We start from the raw sequence: 25,986 nt of genomic DNA, 5'->3' as shown, positions 1-25,986 counted from the left end.
GTCAATACAAAAACCACGACGGATGTTTCTCAAAAACCTGAAAACACAATATGACTATATAACCCAAAAATGTCACTCATGGGGGTTTGTTTGACAAGATCTTAGTCAACATACTTTAGAGACGTTTGCATAGTTATGTTTATTATTGCACCATTCACAATATGTTGGAATGGAATCAACCTAGATCCCAGTCAATGAATGGATAATGAAAATACAAAATAGAATCTATTCAGCCATAAGGAAAATGAAATCATGACATTTATATGAAAATGGATAGAACTGGAGAATATTCACTTATAGGCACTAGCAATGCCAGATTCGGACATTTTCTTTATTCTTATCTCATCTGAGAAACCCAGATACTTCTTTATATATACATGGTGTGTGTGTGTGTGTGTGTGTGTGTGTGTGTCTGTGTGTTTCTGTGTGTCTCTCTGTGTGTGTATGTGTAAAGGGGGCCTGAGAAGTTGGGAAGACATTATGAAAAGGGAGAGAGGAGGATAAGGGGTAAGATAAGCCAAAGGAAGGATGTTTGAGGGTTGCAGGGAGCTGGAGAGGATAGTGGGAGAGGAGGATGAATGGAACAAAGTCTGCCATGCAGTGCCATAAGACACCTGTAACTCTGTATGGAGACTTAATATAATAAAGGATGACAAAAGCTTTCATGATAATCTCACACGTCTGTAAAGCAAAATCTCCAAAGGTGCTGTGTGTATATTCTCTAATTGCAGATATAGAACATGGGCTGTTGTGCTAGAAAGGGGAAATGACAAAAGGAAACTACTAAACAGAAAGGGAAGATGGAAGTTACAAAAGAGAGGTAGGGATGGAGAGATGGATGGAACTGTTCTAGGTACAGCTGCACCTAATATTAAGCAAGTTCTGATCCCAGCACCCATCCACAGGGGGGTTCCACGGGTGCTTCCAGCTTCAGCACCGAGTGATAGGCAACATCTTCTATCCTCTATGCCTACAGGCTCACTCATTCTCCCCCTAAATAAACTATTTATAACAATGGGTAAAATATAATGTTTTAAGATAAAGAAGTGTTCCCATTTTCTGTATGGGTACTGACATTTTAAGGATACATGATAAGGCTAAGAGGATTGATCTGCATGTACTGAGCAATTATCTGTGTCATAAACAACCAGAAGTGAAAACCAGAAACACCACTCTCTCCTTTTTTTGTGACACCATTAACTGCTCTGCGCTAGTGAAAGTTGCAAAGGAGGAACTAAACATCTTCACAGAGGATGCAGCTCAAAGCTCATGCTCTCCAGCTGCTTGGACTCCTTGGCTGTTAGGTGGAAGTTATTCAAGTTCATTAAGAGATAATTTCAAAATTACAATTTCAGAAGGGTCTTTGTTTTTGATATCTCCTCACAGTTACAGATTCATGGTAATGGAAAGACTGGGGATAGATTTACAGAAGCTCTTGGACCAGAATGGTGTTTTTAAAAAATCAACTGTTCTGCAACTTGGAATCAGAATGGTGAGTTCAAGACAGATTGCTTCAAATGCCTCCCAGAGGACTTATTTGATTTTTGCTTTGTAGAATTATGAGAAAATGAGATTTTTGCCTAGGAATGTCAGTTATAGAGGATAAGAAATATTTTGGTGAACTTGATAACCATGGGCTCTACAGATGAGAAGCTGTGCCATGTTGGTTATTGCTACCAGACTTAGTTTTTCCTGACAGCTTGGTTTCATGTACCAGAGGACGCTGTAGACCTGTAAGAATAACCTTTCTCTTGTCTATTATGTTCTAACCACAAGTTATGGCCAAAGAGGCTACTTTTCATACTACAAGTGGCATGGTTTGATTTAAAATGTTTTAAGTGTAAGTTGAGGATGGTGGCAACAATTAGTTATAAAAGTGAATAACACATTTACATGTGCCCTTTGTCACCTAGGAAGCAGTGTAGGCATAAATGACCCATGTATACAGTCACTTGGTGATAATGCCACAGACTTATCTTATATAAGTCTTGGATTTTTCCATCTCCAGTCATAAGTAGGATGAAACAACTCATGCCAGGCTGTGTTGTGGAAAATAATTATTTTCTCCATTCATTTATCTAGCCACCTAGTAAATATTTATGAAATGTTCCCCCTCCTAACCTCTCCCCACACTTGACATGCAAGGTTTCAGGGCCTTAATGATACCCAAGAGTTTTTTGTTATTGCATAAGAAAATGATCATAGGCATAATATTTTGTTTTGAGGTCTTCAAGATGTGAATCAGAATTGATTGATGAATCAATTATATGTCTATTTCACCATAGATGACTAGTTTTATAGTTTTTAATGCTGTTTATTCTGACTCTACACCTCTATTTTAGTTACTATGATAAAATATTCTGGCAAAAGTCAATTAACAAAGAAAGTAGTTACATGGTTTCATAATTTCATGATGGTGAAATCACAATCAACAGTATTTTGGGGCTACTTATTGATCCAATTATATTCATTGTCAAGTAATGAAGTGATGGGTGACCGTGCTCAACTCTCTTTCTTCTCTTTATACAGTATAAAATCTCATCCCAGGGAATGGTGCCACCCATAGTGGACAAATATTTTATTCAACAATGAGCAACCAGAAATCATGATAGTTTAGAATAATCAATAATTATGGGAAATTGTGTGGAAACAAACCATATTATTCTAGTACAAAACACTGATACTGGTCTTATCAACTTCTTTTCACAGCTGGATGTACTGGAATATATACATGAAAATGAATATGTTCATGGTGATATAAAAGCAGCAAATCTACTGCTGGGTTATGCAAATCCAGATCAGGTAAAGAGAATATGAACATTTGCTCTTAGTGAGGGGATTAGGAGTGCTGAAGGCCAGGCCGACTCTTAACCCACAAGAGTTTACAAATGAGGGCTTAATATGATGAATGTTTCAATTTGTCTTACTTTGCTTACCTGATTTAATCCTTGCACCAGATTAATGAGTAATTAGGATGAAGAAGCTGAGAGTCAGAAGGGTTAAATCATTTGCTAATGGACACACATTGAAGAAATGGCTCAGCAGGAAGCTGAGTTCATAAGCAAATGCAGATAAAGTACCATGGCATTAGACCCAGGGAGAAGGGATAGGTGTGTGCAGAAAGATAGCTGCACAGGGCTCCATTTTTAATTTCTATAGTTGGAGTAAAGAAGCATGTCCAATAGAACTTTCCACTGTGGTAAACACCCTCTCCCCTATATCATTGGCTTTCCAGAGATATGGTTAGGACAATACCTCTTGCTAAAATGTATGTCTCGGAACAGATAGCAAAATGGTGTGGATATATCGGATGCCACTTTTCTCAGTTTCTTAGCGAAATAAAAATCTCCTATCAAGATATTAAGTAATCATATTTCTTCCAGTTAACTGAAATGAGTTGAATACTTGTGCTTACATACAAAGCCTATAAGATTCATCCTTATCAATACTTGGAAGTAACTGGAATGCCCTTCTGTTGATGTCAAGCTATTTCTCTGTAGAGGACTTTTATTCAGTGCTGAAAAGATACTTGCCAAACTATGGGAAGACATGAAAGAACTTAAAAATATAACAATACATGAAAAAGTCAAGGGGTAAAAGCTGTATATGCCAGCTCCTGACATTTTGTGTTAAACCGTGAGCACAGTTAAATAGTCAATAGTGACCTTGGGGTTTGGAGCAAGGGGTGTGAACAGTCAGGCACTGAGGTTCCTGAGACTGAAACCCTCCTTTATACATCAGAGTATATACATGCCATTATTTCTTTGTCAAGTACTGTTCTCACTGGACACTGTAGACTTGAGGTGATGCTCATCTGTCATTGTCATTTTATCCATATTAACAAGTCTCCTCTCACTGAGGGGATGTGGAGGTGAAAGTTGTCTGTCCAGGGCCTAGGGTTATATGGAAACTCAGCACTCACTACTTAGTTTTACCTAAATTGCTCCAAATTCATCTATATTAAACAGAAATTTATCTAAGTAAAATAGGTTATAAAATATGGCAAAAGTAATGGAATAGCTGAAAATTTACTTTAATTTTAAGTAATAAGTATATGTAACTATTACCCACTGTCTTGATAGATTTAAAGTAAAAACGAACCACCATGACTCAAAAATATTAGGAAACTATCATTAAATGCTTAATGAACACTCCGAGTACTGGTTTTTTTTAAAAAAGAGGAAAAGTCTTGACAGAAAACACTGGTAGATTAAAATTTTAAATATATCTGTAAATTAATATTAGACATAACAAATGAGTACTCATGAAAGATGTTTATAGTAAATTTTTAAAAATATCTAACAAATGATAAGAAATTAAAAGAAAAATAGCACACAGTTTCACAGTATGGTAGTAAAAATGGAAGCAGGGTGGCTGGAAGGAGACAGTGCTGTCCTTGAGACAAATAGAAAATAGGTCACTGTTGCTAAAACTAGAAGTGTGGAACTGAAACAGGGAGGCCGCTTCCTTAAAAGACAGAGCAAATTGGAAAAAATCTTGAGATATAAAGATATATATTCTTATATCTGTTTTTAGTCACTTAGCAAAATACTTCAAACCCTTGTAATCATTCTACAGTTTCTGGGTTGTAAGTTTCCCCTTGAACACTACTGTTGCTTTATCTGTTCACCTGGGTTTGGACATTCATATTTATTTAGGATTTATTTTTATTATTAAGTTGGGAACTGAATTTGGGTCCTCTGGACAATCAGCTAATGATCTTATTTGCTGACCCTTCTATGCAGGCCCTGACTTGGTTGGGCAGTTACAGGTAGCAGCATCGTGTGAGCTAAGATGTATATGGAGCTATGATGCAGGCTCTTATTTACTTTCTCGATGAGGGTCAATGACTGCAAGTGGACTCTGGGTCATATGGAGATGTGTATGTGATGTAGAAACTACCAAACTGTTCTTTGGAAACTGTCACTGTGATGTTCCCATAGCAATGCCTGATGATGACATTCCTTCACATTTGGTTCCATTTGGTTCCGGAGTTTCTGCCATTCTAATGGGTACTAGACATGTCATTTAAATTTCCCAAAGTCAGCTGCTGCTACTGCCCAAGCTTCATGTGCTGACTTGCCAGTCATGTGTTTTCTTGGTGATATGACCATTTTTAGATCAACTTGTCTTCAGAATGAGCTGCAGCATCTTTATATTTTGAAGGTAAGAAGGAGCTCTGACAGATGTTTGTTTAGCAGATATTTTCTGTAGCTCACCTTTGGTTTTCTCAGTGATGTTCTTGATAAATACGTGAGACAACCGATATAATACTGTCTTGATTACTGCAATTTTACAATGTTAAAATTAGGAATTGGGGGGGGGGCCTGTCCGCAGAGAACTAAACACCCAGAGATGACTCAGGAGTGCTCTTTATACTGAGCCCATGGTTGAGTTCACAAACTCCACTGATTATCTGGGGAGCGATATCCAGGAACTCTCAGGGCTCTGAGATCACAGTACTGTCTGGAATCAGAGTGGTCCTACCTCCATCTGAGCCCAGAGCCACAGGCAGGTTAGCCACACTGCCATCAGGACTTGTGGCCTGTCCTCAGAGAACTGAGCACCCAGAGGAAAAAAGGAGTATTCTCCTTACCGACCCCACAGGTGAGCCCATACACTCTCTCCACTGAGAATCTGGGGAGATACCTCCAGGTACTCTCACAGCACAGGTATCACATTACTGCCTGGGTCTGTGTGCTTCAGGCCTCTATCTGTACCCGGAGCTAGAGCTAGCCCATCATCATCGGAACTCACAGCCTGCACATAGAAAGCTGAAGACCAAGGACCAATCTCCCTCTTGAACCCACAAACCACAGACACACAGGAAAAAAAAAATCTCTATTCAGAGACAACAAGAACAACTAACATCAAAGATAAGAAGATAACAAGAGGAAAGCATAAGAATCTAAGCAACAGAAACCAAGACAACCTGGCAGTATCAGAACCCAGCTCTCCCACCACAGCAAGCAGTGTATATCCTAACACACCTGAGAAACAAGATTTGGACTTAAAATTGTGCCTCATGCTGATGATAGAGGGCCTCAAGAAGCACATGAATAACTCCCTTAAAGAAATACAGGAGAACACAAAAGTACAAGCCCTTAGAGAAACACAGGAAAACACAAGCAAACAGGTGAAGGAATTGAACAAAACCATCCAGCATCTAAAAATGGAAATGAAAACAATAAAGAAAACACAAAGACAAACAACCCTCAAGACACAAAACCTAGGAAAGAGCTCGGGAGTCATAGACAGAAGCATCACCAACAGAACACAGGAGATGGAAGAGAGAATCTCAGGGGCAGAAGACAGCATAGAAAGCATTGGTACAACAGTCAGAGAAAATGTAAAAATTAAAAAGCTCCTAACCCAAAACATCCAGGAAATCCAGGAAATAATGAGAAGACCAATCCTAAAGATAATAGGTGTAAAAGAGAGCGAGGATTCCCAACTGAAAGTAAATATATTTAACAAAATTATAGAAGAAAGCATGTTACAGACCCAAAGAGATCCAAAGAGAACATCATACAGACCCAAAGAGAACACAAATGCCGGCCCATGTTATTATATTCAACAAAACTCTGTTACTATAGATGGAGAAACCAAGATAATCTGGAACAGAAACATATTTACACAATATCTGTCTACAAATCTGGCCCTACAAAAGAAAATAGATGGAAAACTCCAACACAAGGAGAGAAACTATACACTATGAAAAACAAGAAAATAATCCTCTTGCAACAAAATCAAATGAAGAAAGTTTCATATACACAATTCTACCTCTAATAACAAAAATAACAGGAAACAACAATCATTATTTCTTAATATCTCTTAACATCAATAGACTCAATTCCCTAATAAAGAGACATTAACTATTAGAATTGAAATGTAAATAAGACACAGCATTTTGATGCATAACGAAAACTCATCTCAGCAACAAAGACAGGCACTACCTTAGAGTAAAAGATTGGGAAAACCTTTTTTAGCAAATGTTCCCAAGAAACAAGCTGGAGTAGCCATCCTAATACTGAATAAGATAGATTTTCAAGCAAAACTCATCAAAAATGCTAAGGAAAGGCACTTTTTACTCATCAAAGGAAAAGTCTATTGAGATAAAATCTCAATCCTGAACATTTATGCTCCAAATACAAGGGCACACACATTCAGAGAAAAAGCTCATAGCATATATTATAGCACATACAATAATAGGAGAAGACTTCAACACCACACTCTCATCAATGGACAGATCATAGAAGCAGAAATTGAACAGAGACACAGCAAAACTAAAGTTATGAACCAAATGTATTTAACAGACATCTATAGAATATTTCATCCTGAAACAAAAGAATATACTTTCTTCTCAGCACTTCCCAGCACCTTCTCCAAAATTCATCATATAGTCAGTCACAAAACGGACCTCAACAGATACAAGAACATCAATATAATCCCATGCATTCTATCAGATCACATTGGACTAAGGATGGTTGTCAATGACAATAAAAACAACAAAAAAGTCCACATACACATGGAAACTGATCAATGCTCTACTCAATGATAACTTGGTCAAGAAAGAAAAAAAGAAATCAAAGACTTTTTAGAATTTAATGAAAATGAAGGCACATCATGCCCAAACTTATGAGACATAATAAAAGTAGTGCTAAGACGAAAACTCATAACTCTGAGCGCCTCCAAAAAGCAACTGTAGAGAGCATACACTAACAACTTGACAGCACAGCTGAAAGGTCTAGAACAAAAAGAAGCAGATACACACAAGAGGAGTAGAAAGCAAGAAATAATCAAACTCAGAGCTGAAGTCAACCAAACAGAAATAAAAAGACCTATACCAAAAAAAAAAAAAAAAACTCAAAAAAAAAAAAAAAAAACTCAAAAAAAAAAATCAACAAAACCAGTAGCTGGTTCTTTGAGAAAATAAAGAAGGTTGATTAACCCTTAACAAGACTAATGAGAGGCTGCATAGAGTATCCAAATTAACAAAATAAGAAATGAATACTACTCAGCCACCAGAAACAATGACTTAACCAAATTCTTAAGAAAATGGCTGCATCTAGAGAATATCATCCTGAGTGAGATAACCCAGTCACAAAAGAACAGACATAATATGCAGTCACTGATAGTGGGATGCTAACCCCAGAGGCTTGCACTCCCCCAGAAACAACTCACAGACTGTATGAAGTCCAAGAAATAAAGAAAACAAAACAAAACAAAAAAAAATATTTACAAAACAAGAAAACTTTAACTATTTCCATGTTACATTTTGTTTTACATGTACTTTAGCTCATTGTAACTATTAAGTTTTCAAGGCATACTATCAAACCTTGAAAAAAATCAAGTACTGACTAAAAAATATATTCATATAGTTTTATGTAAAAATTATGTTAAAATCTGAAAAAAAGTACTGACAAAAATGTATAATTTTAAGCAAAAAATGTTTAAAATCTGTACATTTATCTTTGTTTTGTAAAATAAAGTTGTTTAAAAAAAAGAAAGAAATGAAACAGGAGATATAACAACAAAAACTGAACAAATTTAAGAAGTCCCTTTATGTTAAAATTCTTGGAAAGATCAGCAATTCAAGACTCATACACAAACATAGTAAAAGCAATTTACAGCAAACCAGTAGCCAACATCAAACTAACTGGTGAGAAACTTGAAGCAATTCTACTAAAATTCAAGACTAGACAAGGTTGCCCACTCTTTCTATACCTATTCAGTATAGAACTGGAAGTCACAGCCAGAACAATCATATAGCAAAAAGAGGTCAAAGAGATATATTGGAAAGGGAGCATTCAAAATATCACTATTTGTAGTCACGTAAGTGACCCCAAAAATTCAACTAGAGAACTTCTACAGTTGATAAACTACTTTAGCAAAGTAGCTGGATATAAAACTAACTCGAACAAATCAGTAGCCTTCCTCTACTCAAAGGATAAACAGGCTGAGAAAAAAATTAGAGAATCGACACCTTTCACAATAGTTACAAAAAATATATAAAATACATTGGTGTGACCCTAACCAAGCAAGTGAAGGATTTGTATGACAAGAACTTCAAGTCTCTGAAGAAGAAACTTGAAGAAGACCTCAAAAGTTGGAAAGTTCTCCCATGCTTATGGATTGGAAGGATCTACATAGTAAATATGGCCATTTTGCCTAAAGCAATCTCTAGGCCCAATGCAATCCCCATCAAAATACCAACTCAATTCTTCATAGAGTTGGAAAGAACAATTTGCAAATTTATTTGGAATAGTAAAAAAACGAGGCTAGCAAAAATTATTCTCAAGAATAAAATAAATTCCTGGGGAATAACCGTTCCTGACTAAAGCTGTATTACATATAAATTGTGAGAAAAAAAAAACTGCATGGTATTGGTACAGAGACAGGCAGGTAGATAAATGGAATAGAATTGAAGACCCAGAAATGAACCCACACACCTATGGTCACTTGATCCTTGACAAAGGAGCTAAAAACATTCAATGGGAAAAGGACAGCATCTTCAACAAATGGTGCTGGTTAAATTGTCAGGCAGCATGCAGAAAAAAAGAAAACAATTGTTTCTTATCTCTTTGTACAAAGCTCAAGTCCAAGGGGATAAAAGACCTTCACATCAAATCAGGTACACTGAATCTAACAGAACAGAAAGTGGGGAATAACTTAGAACACATAGGCACAGGGGAAATTTTCCTGAACAGAACACCAATTGTTTATGTTTTAAGATCAAGAATCTACAAATGGGACCTCATAAAATTGCAAAGCTTCTGTAAGGCAAAGGACAAAATGGCATCCAACCGATGGGGAAAAGGTCTCTACCAATCCTACATCTGAGAAAGTATCCAAGATATACAAAGGTTTGAAGAAGTTAGACTTAGAATCAAATAATCCTATTAAAAAAATAGGGTACAGAGCTAAACAAAGAACTCTCAACTGAGGAATATTGAATGGCTGAGAAGCACCTAAAGAAATGCTCAACATCCCTAGTCATCAGAAAAATGAAAATTCAAACAACTCTGAGATTCCACCTCATCACAGTTACAATGGCTAAGATCAAAACTTCAGGTGGCATCGGATGCTGGCCAGGATGTAGAGAAAGTGGAACACTCCTCCACTTTTTGAGTGGTTATTAGCTTATACAACCACTCTGGAAATCAGTCTGGTGGTTCCTCTAAAAATTAGATATAGTACTACTTGCAAGACCCAGCTATACCACTCCTGGGTATATACCCAAAAGAAGCTCCATCATGTAACAAAGACACATGTTCCAACATTTTCATACCAGCCTTATTTATAATAGCCAGAAGCTGAAAAAATACCCAGATGTCCTTCAACAGAGGAATAGATACAGAAATTGTGGACATTTACACAACGAAGTACTACTCAGCTATTAGAGACAATGACTTTATGAAATTCCTAGGCAAATGGATGGAACTTGAAGCTATCTTCCTGAGTTTGGTAATCCAGTCATAAAAGAACATTCATGGCATGTACTCACTGATAAGTAATACCCAAGAAACAATTCACAGATGTTGTGAATCTCAGTGAGAAGGAAGGCCAGAAGGTGGATGCCTCAGTCCTTCTTAGAAGAGAAGAAAACAATCATGGGAAGAATTAAAGGGACAAATACAGGAGCAGGGATTGGGGAAAATATCATCCAAAGCCTGCCTTACCTGACCATCCATCCTATATGCACCCACGAAACCCATACTCTATTGCTGTTGCCAAGTAGTGATTACTCTCAGGAATCTGATATGGGTTCCTCCTCAGAGGCTCTGCTAGAACCATACTGATACAGAGGAGGATGCTTGCAGCTAACCATTTGACTGAATACTGGGAACCTAATGAAGGAACTAGAGAAAGTATTGAAAAAGCTGAAAGAGGCGATGGGAAGGGGAGGTGGGAGGGGGTTAAGGAAAGGGGATAACATCTGAAATATAAATACAGAGAATATCCATAAAAAATTAAAAAGTGGGAATCTTGCAACTTTGTCCTTTTGTTTTAAAAACAAATTGTTTTGGCTAATCTGTCTCCTTTTGCATTTTGTATATAATATTTTAGTGTCAGTTTTGTCTATTTTATCCAAAACCCTGTTAGTATTCTGACTGTGTTTGTAGTAAAGACATATTTTTAGCCACTGGTATTCTGAAACTGGTATAGCCTTGTATAGGATGAACATCCACATGCTCCCTTTGCTTGGTTCTATTTTTATTAACTTTAAGATGTTTTTATAATTTTCTTTGAGGTTTGCTTTTTTGAATTTACATGTGTGAGATTATGTTTAATTTTCAGATATTTGGATACCTTTATAGAGTTCTCAAGTGATTCCATTTCCTGTCCTATCTCAGAGAGTGCCTGTGCAGATTCCTGTGGTTTTTCTCCCTTTTGAAACTTCAGCTTCAGATTCTGCCTGAGCTTCTCTGGCCACTCATGGTTGCCCACTCGATGCTGTGATTCTGGATAGACCTGGGTGCTTGTAGTGCTCACCTGCTTGGGGTTCTTTTGAGGATCATTGGCTTAAACATAGTCATCTGTTTAAACTTATAGCCTTCAGGGTTATTATGTGCAGTAGGGGCATTTGGCGGTCTGAATAGAATTGGTCCCTATAGACCCATAGGGAGTGCTTCTGTTAGGAGGTGTGGTCTTGTTGGAGTAGATATACCCTTGCTACAGGAAGTATGTCTGTCACAGGAGGTGGACTTTGAGGTTTCAAAATCTCAAGACAGGACACTGTGTTCAAATACAGTGCTGCCTACAAATCCAGATAGAGAACTCTCAACTCCTTCAAGCAACATGCCTGCCTGCCTGCTGCCATGCTTCCTGCCATGATAATAATGGGTTAAACTTCTGAACTGTAAGCCAGCCCCAGTTCAATAGTTTTCTGTATAAGAATTGCTGTGCTCATGATATTTCTTCATTGAAATAGAAACCCTAACTAAGGCAAGGTGTGACTCTAGCTATTCATCCTCTCATTCTTTCTCAAACCAAAAGGGCTTACTTAAATATTTACATTTTATTGAATTTCTGTTCTTACATTTTATCCATTTTTAAAGATTTTCTTCTTTATTTTGCTTTTCCCTCCATTTGGGAAATTTTTCATATGAACTGTTCAAGAAAGCCCTTTTCTTGCTCCATAATTTACATGTCTTATTTTCAAATAATTTACCTTTTTGGGTTTTTAAGATATGATCTCAAGTATCTCTGACTGGTCTTGAATTATCTCATATAGTTAAAGCTGGCCTTGATTTTTTCGTGTATCTACCTGCAGATCCAAAATGCTGGGCCACGTGAGCCACCATGCTTCACTGTTCAATCTGTCTTCTGGGCTTGAGTTGTGCTTTGGGCATTTTATGTCAGTGTGGAGGATCATTCCTATGTAGACAAGTGAACCAGCCTTCTATTTATTAATATTTTCTATTATAATTAGTGAAATTGTTTACAAGAATTTTATTGTATAGTTTAATTTTCACTTATAATTTATTCTTCTTCATGAAAAGAGATAGAACCTAGCTTCACCTTTTTTTAGGTCCCATTTCTGTAATGCAAAGTAACAAATAAAAACACTTTGCTGGTTCAAAGTATATTATCTTTTTTTTTCTTACCACTTTATTTTTTAAAAAGAGGAACACATATACAGATTTTAAAAGGCATTTTGACATAACATTATATGAATACTTTTGTCAGTACTTAATTTACTTAGAGGTTTGATAGCATGTATTGAAATCCCACAAGTTACCATAAGCATGAAGTATATGTAGGACAGAACATAACATGGGAACAGATTTCATGTTGGGTATAGATTAAGCATAATGATCTGTGAATACCAAAAATTGCCACAAGGCTGTTATATTAGCTCTTGGATTATGAATGATTGAGGTCCGGGAGTACCCCACTCTGAGAGCGTGCTATACATTTAATTTTTTCCTAAGAAGGACTGAGACTTTCATTTTTTGGCCTTTATTTTTCTTGAACTTCATATAGCCTGTGAGTTGTTTCTGGGGTATTCATAGCTTTCTGGGGTTAGTATCTAATTATCAGTGACTGCATATTATGTCTGTTCTTTTGTGACTGGGTTACCTCACTCACGATGGTATCCTCTAGATGCATCCATTTTCTTAGGAATTTCATAAAGTCATTGTTTCTGGTAGCTGAGTAGTACTCCATTGTGTAGATATACCACAATATTTGTATCCATTCATCTACTGAAGGACATCTTGGTTCTTTCCAGCTTCTAGCTATTATAAATAGGACTGCTATGACTATTGTGGTGCATATGTCTTTATTGTATGTTGGAGTGTCTCTGGGGTATATGCCCAGAAGTGGAATAGCTGGGTCTTCATGTAGTAATTACTATGTCCAATTTTCTGAGGAACCGTCAGACTGATTTCCAGGGTGGTTGTACCAGTTTACAACCCAACCAACAGTGAAAAAGTGTTCCTCTTTCTCCGCATCCTCGGCAGCATATACTGTTATCTGAATTTTTGATCTTAGCCATTCTGACTGGTGTGAGGTGGAATCTCAGGGTTGTTTTGATTTACATTTCTCTGATGACTAAGGATGTCGAGCACTTTCTTAGATGCTTCTCAGCCATTAGATATTCCTCAATTGAGAACTTCTTGTTTAGCTCTGTACCCCATTTTTTAATAGGATTGTTTGATAAACTGGTGTCTAACTTCCCGAATTCTTTGTATATATTGGATATTAGACCTCTATCAGATGTGGCGTTGGTAAAGATCTTATCCCAGTCTGTTAGCTGCTGTTTTGTTTTCTTGACAATGTCCATAGCCTTATAGAAACTTTGCAATCTCAATAAGTTCCAGTTCTTGATCTTGGACGTTAGAGCACAAGCCATTGGTGTTCTGTTTAGGAAATTTTCTCCTGTGCCTATGTGTTCTAAGGTTTTCCCTATTTTCTCTTCTAATAGTTTCAGTGTACCTGGTTTAATGTGGAGATCTTTGATCCACTTACACTTGAGCTTTGTACAAGGAGATAAGAAAGAATCTATTTTCATTCTTATGCATGCTGAGTGCCAGTTGAAACAACACCATTTGTTGAAGAGGCTGTCCTTTTTCCATTGAATGTTTACAGCTCCTTTATCAAAAATCAAGTGACCATATGTGTGAGGGTTTGTTTCTGGATCTTCTATTTTATTCCATTGATCCACGTACAGATACCATGTGGTTTTACCACAATTGCCTTATAATATAGCTTGAAGTCAGGGATAGTGATTCCCGCATATGTTTTCTTGTTGTTTAGGATGGATTTTGCTATTCTAGGTCTTTTGTTATTCCAGATAAAATTGCATATTGCTCTTTCCAACTCTATGAAGAATTGGGTTGGGAGTTTGATGGGGATTGCATTGAATCTTTAGATGGCTTTTGGTAAGATGTCCATTTTTATTATGTTGATCCTTTCAATCCATGAGCATGGGAGATCTTTCCATCTTCTGAGATCTTTCTTGGTTTCTTTCTTCAGAGATTTGAAATTCTTGTCATACAGGTCCTTCACTTGCTTAGTTAGAGTGATACCAAGGTTTTTCATATTGTTTGTGACTATTGTGAAGGGTATCTTTTCCCTAATTTCTTTCTCCGCATGTTTGTGCTTTGCATAGAGGAAGGCTAATGATTTGTTTGAGTTAATTTTAAATCCAGGCACTTTGCTGAACTTGTTTATCAGCTTTAGAAGTTCTCTGGAATTTTTGGGATCACTTACATACACTATCATGTCTTCTGCAAGTAGTGATATTTTTACTTCTTCCTTTCCAATTTGTATCCTTTTGATTTTTTTTTTTTTTTTTTTTTTTTTTTTTTTTTTGCTGTTTAATTGCTCTGGCCAGGACTTCCATTACTATGTTGAATAGGTAGGGGGAGCATGGGCAGCCTTGTCTAGTCCCTGATTTTAGTGGGATTGCTTCAAGTTTCTCACCTTTAAGTTTGATGTTGGCTATTGGTTTGCTGTATATTGCTTTTATTATGTTTAGGTATGGGCCTTGGAATCCTGTTCTTTCCAAGACTTTTAACGTGAAGGGGTGTTAAATTTCATCAAATGCTTTCTCAGCATCTAGTGAGATGACCATGTGGTTTTTTTCTTTGAGTTAGTTTATATGGTGGATGTGGTTGATGGATTTCCATATATTAAGTCATCGCTGAATCCCAGGGATGAAGCCTACTTGATCATGTTGAATGATCGTTCTGATGTGTTCTTGGATTCATTTCGCAAAAATTTTGTTGAGTATTTTTGCATCAATATTCGTAAGTGAGATTGTTCTGAAGTTCCCTTTCCTTGTAGGGTCTTTGTGTGGTTTAGGAATGAGGGTTATTGTGGCCTCAAAGAATGAGCTACTTAGTGTTCCATCTGACTCTATTTTGTAGAATAGTTTGAGGAGTATTGTTATCAGGTCGTCAATAAATGTCTGATAGAATTCTGCACTGAACCCATCTGAACATGGGATTTTTTTTGGGGTTGGGAGGCTTTTGATGACTGTGTCTATTTTTTAGATGTTGTGGGATTATTTAAATGGTTTACCTGGTCCTGGTTTAACTTTAGTATCTGGTATCTGTCTAGGAATTCATCCATTTCCTCCAGATTTTCCAGCTTTGTTGAGTATAGGCTTTTGTAGTAGGGTCTGAAGGTTTCTTGAATTTCCTCAGTTTCAGTTGTTATGTCTCCACTTTCCTCTCTGATTTTGTTAATTTGAATACTCTATACCCTCTAGTTAATCTGGCTAAGGGTTTATCCATCTTGTTGATTTTCTCAAAGAACCAGCTCTTCGTTTTGTTGGTTCTTTGTATTGTTCTTTTTGTTGCTATTTGGTAAATTTTTTTCTGAGTTTATTTCCTGCCATCTACTCCTCTTGGGTATATCTGCTTCCTTTTGTTCTAGAGCTTTCAGCTGTACCATCAAGCTGCTAGTGTATGTCTTCTCCAGTTTCTTTTTGGAAGTACTCAGAGCTATCAGTTTTCCTCTTAGTGCTGCTTTCATTGCATCCCATAGGTTGGGTATGTTGTGTTTTTATTTTCATTAAATTTTAGAAAATGCTTTAATTCTCCTTTGACCATGGTATAGTTTAATAGAGCATTGTTCAGTTTCCATGTGTATATGGGCTTTTTGTTGTCTTTGTTGTTATTAAAGACCAGCCTTAGTACATGGTGATCTGATAGCATGCATGAGAGTATGTCAATCTTCTTATATCTATTGAGGCTTGTTTTGTGACCGATTATATGATCAGTTTTGGATAAGGTCCTATGAGGTGCTGAGAAGAAGGTGTATTCTTTTGTTTTAGGATTGAATGTTCTGTAGATGTTGATCAATTACAATTGGTTCATAACCTATGCTAGTTTCTGCTTCCATGATCTGTACATTGATGAGAGTGGTGTGTTGAGGTCTCCCACTATTATTGTGTGGGGTGCAATGTATTTTTTTGGGCTTTAGTAGGTTTTCTTTTATGAATATGGGTGGTCTTGTATTGGAGCATATATGTTAAGTATTGAGAGTTCCTACTAATAAATTTTCCCTGTAATGAGTAAAGAGTATCCTTCCTCATCTTTTTTGATGACTTTTGGTTGAAAATCTACTTTATTCAATATTAAAATGGCTATTCCAGCTTTTTTCTTGTTACAAAAATTCAGGCTATTAAGAGATAATCATAAAATATAAGAAAATAAAATATAATAGGATATAACAAAAACTATTACACTGAACTTGAACAAGAGAAACCAAGAAGTAAAGTTGCCCAGAGAGAAGCACAAGGGTCATAGAGACTCACTCATTTGCATTCACAGGGTGTTTCATAAAACCTCTAAACTAGATTCTATAATACATTTTTAAAGGATCTGCTTTAGACCCATGCAGGCCTGGTGCTCCAGACACTGAGCTCATATGTGCTTTGCACTTATTGATTTAGAGGACCTTGTTTTCTTGGTGTCTTGCCAACCCTTTAGCTTTCACACTCTTTCCACCTTCTCTTCAGCAGGGTTACTGAGCACTGAGGGGAGAAATATGATGGGCACAGTTTATTAAGGCCTAAAAGATCAAGATCTCTCACTCTATGTACAATGTCTGGCTGTGGATCTCTACTTTTTCTCATCTGCTGCACGAGGCAGCTTCTTTGGTGATGGCTAAGAAGACACTGGTCTATCAGTATCGCAGAACATCATTTGGAGTCATTTATCACTATTATTTTTAAGAAGACATTTTTAAACCAGTAGTGGTTGTTTTTACCCTAGGTCCCTGGACTATCTAGTGTCTGGTTCTTGGTTCTCAAGCAGTGCTGGAAATATTGGTTCCATTTCATGGAGTGGGCCTTAAGTCAAATCAGATATTGGATGGTTACCCTCACAGTCTTTGTGTCAACATTACTTGCATATTTTGCAGGTAGGACACTATTGGAGATTCATGGTTTTATTGCTAAGTGTTCACATTTCTCTTTTGGTAACATGCAAGAGCACCTTGCTGTAACAGATGTAAGGGTGAAGACTCCATGTAGGCACCAACATGAATTCTCCAGTGAGTTGTGTAGGTGTTGTGTCCAGCAATGTGGTCTTAGAGTCACTTTGTAGAGAGCAGCTCATTGTCTTGTCAACAGCCTGGGTTGTTTGAGATTTTTCATATGATCTTTATGGCCAGTAGTTCAATTAGATATAACTCAAACTCATTACTGTAAGCTTCAGTTGGTGACAAGATATGGCCACTTGGTATTCAGTATGTTCTGTTATTTGGCAGTTTCATATAGATCACCATTATATATGTGTATATTTTAGGAAGTTTCCACTGTATTAGGTTTCTATGCTACAACACAAATATCTCTTAATTTTGTTCATCTCTCCCATATTTTGTCCCTCAACTTCCCTTTCCTTTCCTACTTTATCCTTCCTTTTCAGCCCCCAAGCCATCCATAATTATCTATTCGATTTGTCTTTTCTAAGGCAATCTATATTTCCCTATAATTTCTTACTCTTTATAGCTCCCCTCTGTGGTTCTATGGTCTGTACCTTTTTTGTCTTTGACCTAATAGCTAATATTTTTTATGTCATATTTGCTTCTCTGGGCCTGGGTTACCTCACTCAGGATATTTTTTCCTAGTTCCATTGATTTGCCTACAAATTTCATGCGATAATTTTTTACTAATCATAAGATCATCTATATATCATTTATATCTATATCTCTCTATGTCTATATTTGTATCATCTATATCTATATCTGTCTATGTTTATATCTATATCATTTATATCTATATATCTATGTCTATATCTATATTTGTATCATCTATATCTATACTTCTTTTTATGAATTCAATTAATACCTTTTCCTATTTAACTTCAATTAAATTCCCTTCTATTAACTGTGTAAGTCTATTCTCAGGCTACCAATGTATCTGTCATATGTCAGGCTAAGCAATCCCAGAAATTCCATGGAGCCCACATTCAAAGAACTCAGTTGTTAAAGATGGCATTGACTTCTAAAATTCCATTATTTCTAATTTTTTTATTTGATTGTAACAGTAATGTAGCCTAACCTTCTGCCTTCTGAGCAGCTTTTCTCTTTGCACAAGAAGGGTTCCCTGCATCTCTGAGGCAGCTTAGAAGTTTTTGAAAAGGGCTCAGGCAAAAACCCAAGCCCACTATCCAGTTTTGTTCAGGGGGGATGTAGCTGTGTTCCAGGTCGTACCACATACTGGAATTAAGGACAACAAATTAGCACATCTTTTGTCCTAGTTCCAAACCCACATGACTTGGGCAAAAACCTCTCAGCTTTGCTAAGAAACCAATCCTTCCCACATCCTAGTCTTAGGTCAAGGTGTGTGTTTTCCATTCAGAAATTTCCAATTAATTTTTAAGATTGAGTTCTCACCCCACTTTGGGCGCCATCTGTTGCTGTATCCAATTAAAGCTACTCAAAAATTCCTGGTGGCAGTGGTGCATTCCTGCTGCCTTCCCCAATGCTTTATGTTCTCAAAAGATTGATACACATACAGACTTTATATTTTTATGTCTAAAACAGCTCAATGGTTTGGCCACTTCCTACTCTCCACATGGCTGATCTACCATCTAATATCCTTGAATTATTACTTACTAAAACCTGCATTCTATCTTGGCTGCCCCAGACCCAGACATGCAGCCCTCTTGGGCTGCATTTCCATCACCTACATGTCGGCTTTGTTCTCTGGCTTGCATACCTCTCAGGCATGGTGTCTCTCCTCCTTTACAGGGATGGCAGCTCTGGTCCTCTTCCTCTATTCATTGCTCAGGAATCCTAAAAGTCCCATCTCTGTCTGCCCTGCCCATCCATTGGCTGTCTGCATTTTCATTTACCAGTCAGAACCAACTCAGGGCAGGTGTCTTCAGTCTTAAGTGGGAAGATAATTAGCACGAGAATACAAATGGCTATATCCCATTGCCTTTTGCTTACACTTTCTGCTGCTTTTTCCCTTTTAGCCTCCTGCCAGTGCTTCTGATGCTGTTCCTTGCCCAGGTTTTCAGTAACGTGTGCCCTAGCTTCTTAGAGAAGCCTTCAAAGTCTCTTTAAAATACTCCAAGTCTTTTGGCCTGTGTTGATTCCATGGAACTTTCTGATGCCAGCACATACTGACCCAGGCCCTCTCTGGCTTTCCTTCCTGTGTTGTTTCTTTGTTTTCATCTCTAGAAGTTTATCTCCAACCTTCGATGTCGCTTCTTTTTCTGAGTTTCTATGGGGGGATGTGGGCTCCTCTTGATCAGAAACTTCACAGGCTGTTTATTGTTCTCAGAGCAGGTGTTGTCTCCAGATCTATAAATGTGCCCACTTCACTCTACCTTCTTTTTCTGTGCAACCAATGACAAAATCTCAGCTTCTGGTCAGATGGATGAAAGTTCAAATCTCAATTTCACCAACTACTAGAAGTTTGTTTGCACAGAGACTTAAATTCTTGCATCCCATATTCTAGTTTTAAGACCTTAAATATGTCCTTTTAGGGAAGTTTGAATGGTTTAGTGAGCACCAGTACAAGCCTTTCCCACTTAACAAAGACTCAATATATATGCATTTTTTAAGCATGTGATTCTCAAAACTTATTTTGACTTCTGAACTTCTGAACTACTGATTGTGATTTGGTTCATTCTGTCTGTTGCTGCCAGTTCAAATCAAGCAAAAGGCTGTAGAATAGAACAAAAGGTATATCCAGTTTGTCCTGCCTCCTCCCCTAGGGCTCTCACATTTCTAAATACAAAGAAAAGATACATATTTTTGTTGTTAAAATGGCAAATTCGAAGGCGCATAAGTAAAGCCTGATAAACTGCTTTTTAGATTAGGGGATCTACCATGGCAGGGTGAGATTTACCAGAAAGAATAAGTGTGGATTCAAGTTTCAGTAGGACTGTAGATGCTCCTGAGGTATGTGTGGACAGCCGTCTCTGTGGAATACCACTCATGAAAAATACCTTAGGAGACTCATCGCAGATGCCCTCTAATCATCTGCAGTTTCACTCACCAAACTACAAACCCAGAGCATTTAAATGTCTACAGCATCAGGTGACAAAGAGGATTGGAAGTGAAGCCTTAGCAGCATGAAGCTGGAGAACACTATGTGGGACAACAGTGGATGTGTAGTTTTGAGACAGGTTCACCCAGTCCAGGAATGTCATGATTTTTATGTTGTGCTAAAGGAGAATTTTAGTTCATTCGTCAATTAAGGTTGTGATTTACTAGGCGTCTGTCAGATCAGCTCTCTGGAAGGCAGATGCTGAGACAGAATGCGGAGCTCAGGAAGTTTTTGGAGGGCACATAAAGTGATACTGATAGTACGAGGCGGGTCTCACATCTAGCTGTGATGTTTCAAAGCAAAGACTGCCCATCAGAGGAGATGCCAGGTGGGAAGAAATGGCAGCATGCCTTCCCCATGATTGGACAAGTGTGGGAAGTGCCCAATAATGGTGTGGATCAGGTTGCCAACTGTCAGACAAATTTCAGTGGCCAGCTTACTGGACTCCTTACAGGAGAAAGAACAGTCCTTTTTTGATGAGCTTGCTTATCAGTTGCTAGCACACCATCTTCCCCTCAGTGACCAACACTGTAACTTTTCAGAAAAAACAGTTAAAGTTCTAAGTCCACAAAATCATTAGCTTAACCTAGGTTCTTGCTCCAGCGTCATAGACATTCTCTGAATCAAGACAACCGCCCTAGAAACTGGTCTTGGTAAAAGGTGATGGCTGTTATTTCTATTATATTTTTATCACTTTGTAGATAGTATGATACACCTCACCTTCATTCACACTAAATTATATGAAACAGATTATAGAGAATTAGGTGGAAATATGATTATTACTTAATAAGTGCCATAGATCTCTGAAATCAGAAGATAGGGAAGCAAATAGTGCTCTCCTATTCATAGAGGGAGAGGAGAGTTAGCACATTTAGAAAAGTCATGTGATGCCCATTAAGGTGCATTGAGAAGCTAGTTGTTCAAGTACAAGTGAACACCTCCTTTCCAGTCATCATGTGAGGCTTGAGTTTCTTAAGATTGGCTATCTAAAACCAGGGGAATATCTGTTTGCCTAAAGTAAAAACTACCATCTACCTGTTGTTTTTCCTTTCATATGATTTAAAAATTAACTCAATCAAATTTCACCCTGTATTGGAGATTAACTAGACAGTGAATAATTTAGGCTTCCATAAGTTTGGAGGTCACCCATGGTTCTCTACTTCTCTTCCTCCATCTTTCCTCTTCTTCTTTCCTTCTTTTCTTTTATAATCCCATAAATATTCTTAAAATGTACCAACATAAGATCTAGAAAGTGGTTCCTGGTGGGTTCCGAGTTCTAGTTGACTTTAGACATTGCCAAGTTCTCTGTCATACTGGAAGGGCATCGAGTCACACTAGCCTGATTTTCAACCCTTCTTCCTTTCACTGCTCCAGTGACTTGGATGAGTTATTGGCTACTGGGGTGCTCAGTTGTCTCCTGGGTGAAATGAAGCCATGACTGCCTGGCTGGCTGTGCTTGCTTTAATTAATGAAGCAGCTTGTGGACTTGTGAACATACTTTGCAAGTAAGTGTCTGAAGCAGAACTTCAAGGAATGGTTCTTCCTAGGCTCCTCCCTTTCTGTGTAACAGCATTTCCCAGACCCCACTGTTCCCCACACTTCTTTTTGAATCCTTCTAGCATAACCATAGACTGTGTACTTAGTATGTTCACTTTTGCATAATTTGAATCAATTTATTACCCAATACTTTAATTCCTCAGGAGAAATCAACTTTGTTTCTTCTTGTATTAATTTCTAGTCACTAAAAGAGTTACCCCATGTGTCTCTATTCAAATTATTATTGAAAATTTTATGAGAGCTCTAGAGAATTCTTTCTGTTCAGTACTTACTATATATATATATATATACATATATATATTGTATATACATATATATGTATATGTATATATTATAAATGACAAGCTAAATTAATTGCTCATTGCAAACTGGGATGAAGTTTAAAAGGTGTGTAGGGTTAGGAGATAGAGTTGTTCATTTTGTTAAAACTGTTCTGTATTCATTGGCCTCTAGTGTTAATTTAGTTGCTTCCTGTGACTCTGTTAAGACTTCAAAATTTCTGATTGCTGTGTCACTGGAAGCTGTGACCATGCATGACTTATATCTCATAGGTCTGCAATAGTTACTGTCTAAAATATGGTTGATGTATATTCCTTTAGTTTTATGCCACTGCCTTTTACTCCAGGCCCACCCTGTGCTACCAGCAATCTACCTGGCTTCCCATTTGCTCTACCTACCTGCCTTTACCTCCAGTGAAAATCTCTGAACGTTTTTAACTCACTGGGGCCATTGAGAAGAAGGAAAGAGAAAATTCACACACACACACTGTTCCTTTCCAACTTGTCTTATAACACGGTTGCTGGGCGTTATTGTTTCCCTCCTGGAAGAGTACATCTTTACCAATTAGTTACCTTTGTCTCTCCACCTGCCCTAAACTTCAGTGGCTTGTTACCCCTATACTCGTCAAACATCCTTGGCTACCCTATCACAGTTTTCTTGAATGAAGTACCCTCGTTAACTTAAGTTGACTTTAAAAGTGATCACTCATGCTAGCTAAAACCTGCTTGAAGATCCTGGCTCCCTTTCTGTGACATTTGGCTTCAAGGTCCATATACATAGAATGGACATCATGACCAACCTGCAGTACTTGGTGTTGTCTTGAGTCAGTGACGGCTGGGGCACAGTGCATGGAGTTCACGCCTTAAGACTTAGATTGTGTTTATTGAGCTAATGTTGCATGTGAAGATATTTAATACTTATAGCAATTGCTCCGGTGTATTAAATAAGGCCAGTAACTGAATCATCAGTGCTGAATCCTTCAGGATTCTTTTTTGCAAAGGAAACTAGTTCTTGAAGTAAACAAAGGCAAGAGTGCATGAGACCATAATGAAAGCAAGAGTTGATGGCTTGCCTGATGTGACACTCCCAGCTACTCAGGGCCTAGACATCATTTTCAGCTGTGGGAAACAGAAAAAAACCCACTAAATACGTAATACATAATATCTAAATACTAAATTTTATTTTAATAGGTTTTACATTTTTAAATGTAGGTTCTTATACTCTACTGTCTTGAAACCACACTTGAAACATTGCACAAATTGCTAAATGTTAAAGAAATACATATGAAACAATCTGTTGTTAAGTTGAAACTGTTTTCTCTTGTAAGGTCTGGTGGGTATGGTAAAATGTATTTAAGATCTGTGTGTCTCCAGGTCACAGAAATATGTGGCCAAACAATTCTCCATATGGGGTATACTCCCACTGAAGTAATTGGAGGGAAACTTGTGTGAATTACTCCCTGATTCTAAGTGTTTCTGCTTGGAGAACCTGGTCAAAGTCTGAGTGACTTCCAAGGAGAATGATAGCAATAAGCTCTGAAAGTCCAGCAGACATTCCGTGATACACTATTCTTTTTTTTTTTTAATTGGCTATTTAATTTACATTTCAAATTTTGTCTCCTTTCCTGGTTCCCCTCTGCAAACGCCCTATCCCTGCTCCTATGAGGGAGGTGTTGTGTCCTAAAGGATTCTTCTTTGCAAAGGAAATTATTTAGTTCTTGAAATTAAACAAAGGCAAGAGTGCATGAGACCCCACCCACCTACCCATTCCAGGTCTCATTGGACTAGCATTCATCTACACTAGGGCATCAAGCCTTCACAGGACTTAGGGCCTATCCTCCCACTAATACCAGATAAGACCCTTTCAGCTCCTTCATTTCTTCCCATAACTTCTCCATTGAGGTCCCTGTGATAAGTTAGATGGTTGGCTTCGAGCATCTGCTTTTGTATTGGTCAGGATCTGGCAGACCCTTTCAGGAGACAGCTGTATCAGGTTCCTGTCAGCATGCACTTCTTGGCATCAGCAATAGTGTCTGGGTTTGGTGTCTCCATATAGGATGGATCCTCAGGTAGGGCAGTCTCTGGATGACCTTTCCTTCAGTCTCTGTTCCACTTTTGCTCCCGTATTTTCTTTAGGCAGGAGCAATTCTGGGTTAAAAATTTGGAAATTGGTGGGTGATCCCATCTCTCAACAGGGGGGCCATGCCTAACTCAGTCACAAGAGAACACACATGGTAAGTACTCACTGATAAATGGATGTTAGGCAAAGAGCTCGGAATACCCAAGATATAACTCATGGACCACATGAAGCTCAAGAGGAAGGAAGACCAAAGAGTGGATGCTTCAGTCCTACTTAGATGAGGGAACAATAATCAAGGGAAGTAGAGAGTGGGAGGGACTTGGGAGGAAGAGAGGACGGGAAAGTGAAAAAGAGGGGCAGAATCAGGTATGGGAGGAGATAGAGAAATGTACAGAGGGTCAGGAAATTGAACAGAGTTGTGTAGCAATGGAGGGTGAGGAACTGAGAGTAGCAACCAGAAAGTCCCAGATGCCAGGAAAGCAAGAGTTTCCTAGGAACCCACAGGGATGACATTAGCTGAAATACCCCACAAAGGGGAGGAAGAAGCTGTGGAGGCCATATCCAGAGGTTATAATTTGCCACGAATTATACTCCATTCTTAACTATAAGCTATAGGAGGGTTTGGGGTTTTGTTGTTGTTGTTGTTGTTGTTGTTTCCTGTTTTCTGTTTCTGTTATTACTTTCGACAGGCTGCTCACTAGTGCTAACCTCTTACAAGTAGAGACTTAAAATGTTTCAAGCGTAAGAACATTTGTGCTCATTAGCTCTGCCCTCTGTACTTAGCAGTTTTAAGTTTCAGAAAAGGGACTGTTGAAATGCAGAGCTTTGTAACCTATATAAAAACAGGTGAAAAAAAGTATATGGTGGTCTCTGGAATTTAGATGACTACCTGATAGCAGTTAGGAGCCAGGTTCAGTCTGATGATGAGGCAAGAGTTTAAGTTACAAAGTTACTTGTCCTGCTTCCTAATGTATATTTCATCTGCCATGAGACTTAATGAAGCATTGATCTGAAGTCTGAGGTTTCTCTTAACTTCCAAGTTCTTATTTAAAACATATTTAAATGGTATAGTTCATTGATTATCTTGTGGTGTGTGTGTGCGTGTGTGACTGTGTGCATGAGCATGTTTACTTGCCTGTACCACATGCATGTGTGGAGATCAGGAGGTTAGAAGGGGATTCTCTCCTTCTGTGATGAAAGTTACAGGTGGGTCCCAGATATCTTGTTGAGTGTTTTGCCCACTAAACCATCTCACTGGCCTACAACTTACAAGTTTCTTAAGACTTAATTATAAAGGTCATGTCTTCAGAAAACAATGTATTACTCATTGGCTTCTCCATCTCTTCCAGGTTTATCTTGCAGACTATGGACTTTCCTACAGATATTGCCCCAATGGGAACCACAAACAGTATCAGGAAGATCCCAGAAAGAGCCATAACGGGACATTAGAGTTTACAAGTTTGGATGCACACAGAGGAGTCGGTAGGACTTTCTTTTCTAGTTCATGTTTTTATTTCAGAAGAATGATTGTGTTTAGACTACTGAAG

At 37.8% G+C, this 25,986-nt stretch overlaps 1 protein-coding gene across 1 annotated transcript in view; it reads left to right on the top strand.

The window, feature by feature from the left end:
* Positions 1-25,986, top strand: part of VRK2 (VRK serine/threonine kinase 2) — a gene marked incomplete at its 3' end in the record, with an annotated part of 121,582 nt that overhangs the window by 54,051 nt on the left and 41,545 nt on the right. The window contains exons 6-8 of the mRNA XM_080938289.1: positions 1,387-1,492; positions 2,710-2,802; positions 25,789-25,921. Of these exons, the coding sequence (XP_080794415.1) occupies positions 1,387-1,492; positions 2,710-2,802; positions 25,789-25,921 (332 nt within the window). The remainder of the gene's footprint in view (positions 1-1,386; positions 1,493-2,709; positions 2,803-25,788; positions 25,922-25,986) is intronic.

Source organism: Micromys minutus (genome assembly GCF_963924665.1).
Source record: "Micromys minutus genome assembly, chromosome: 1".
NCBI lineage: Eukaryota > Metazoa > Chordata > Mammalia > Rodentia > Muridae > Micromys > Micromys minutus.
The sequence above is the reverse complement of the archived record's forward strand: the minus strand, read 5'-3'. Positions and strand labels throughout refer to the sequence as shown.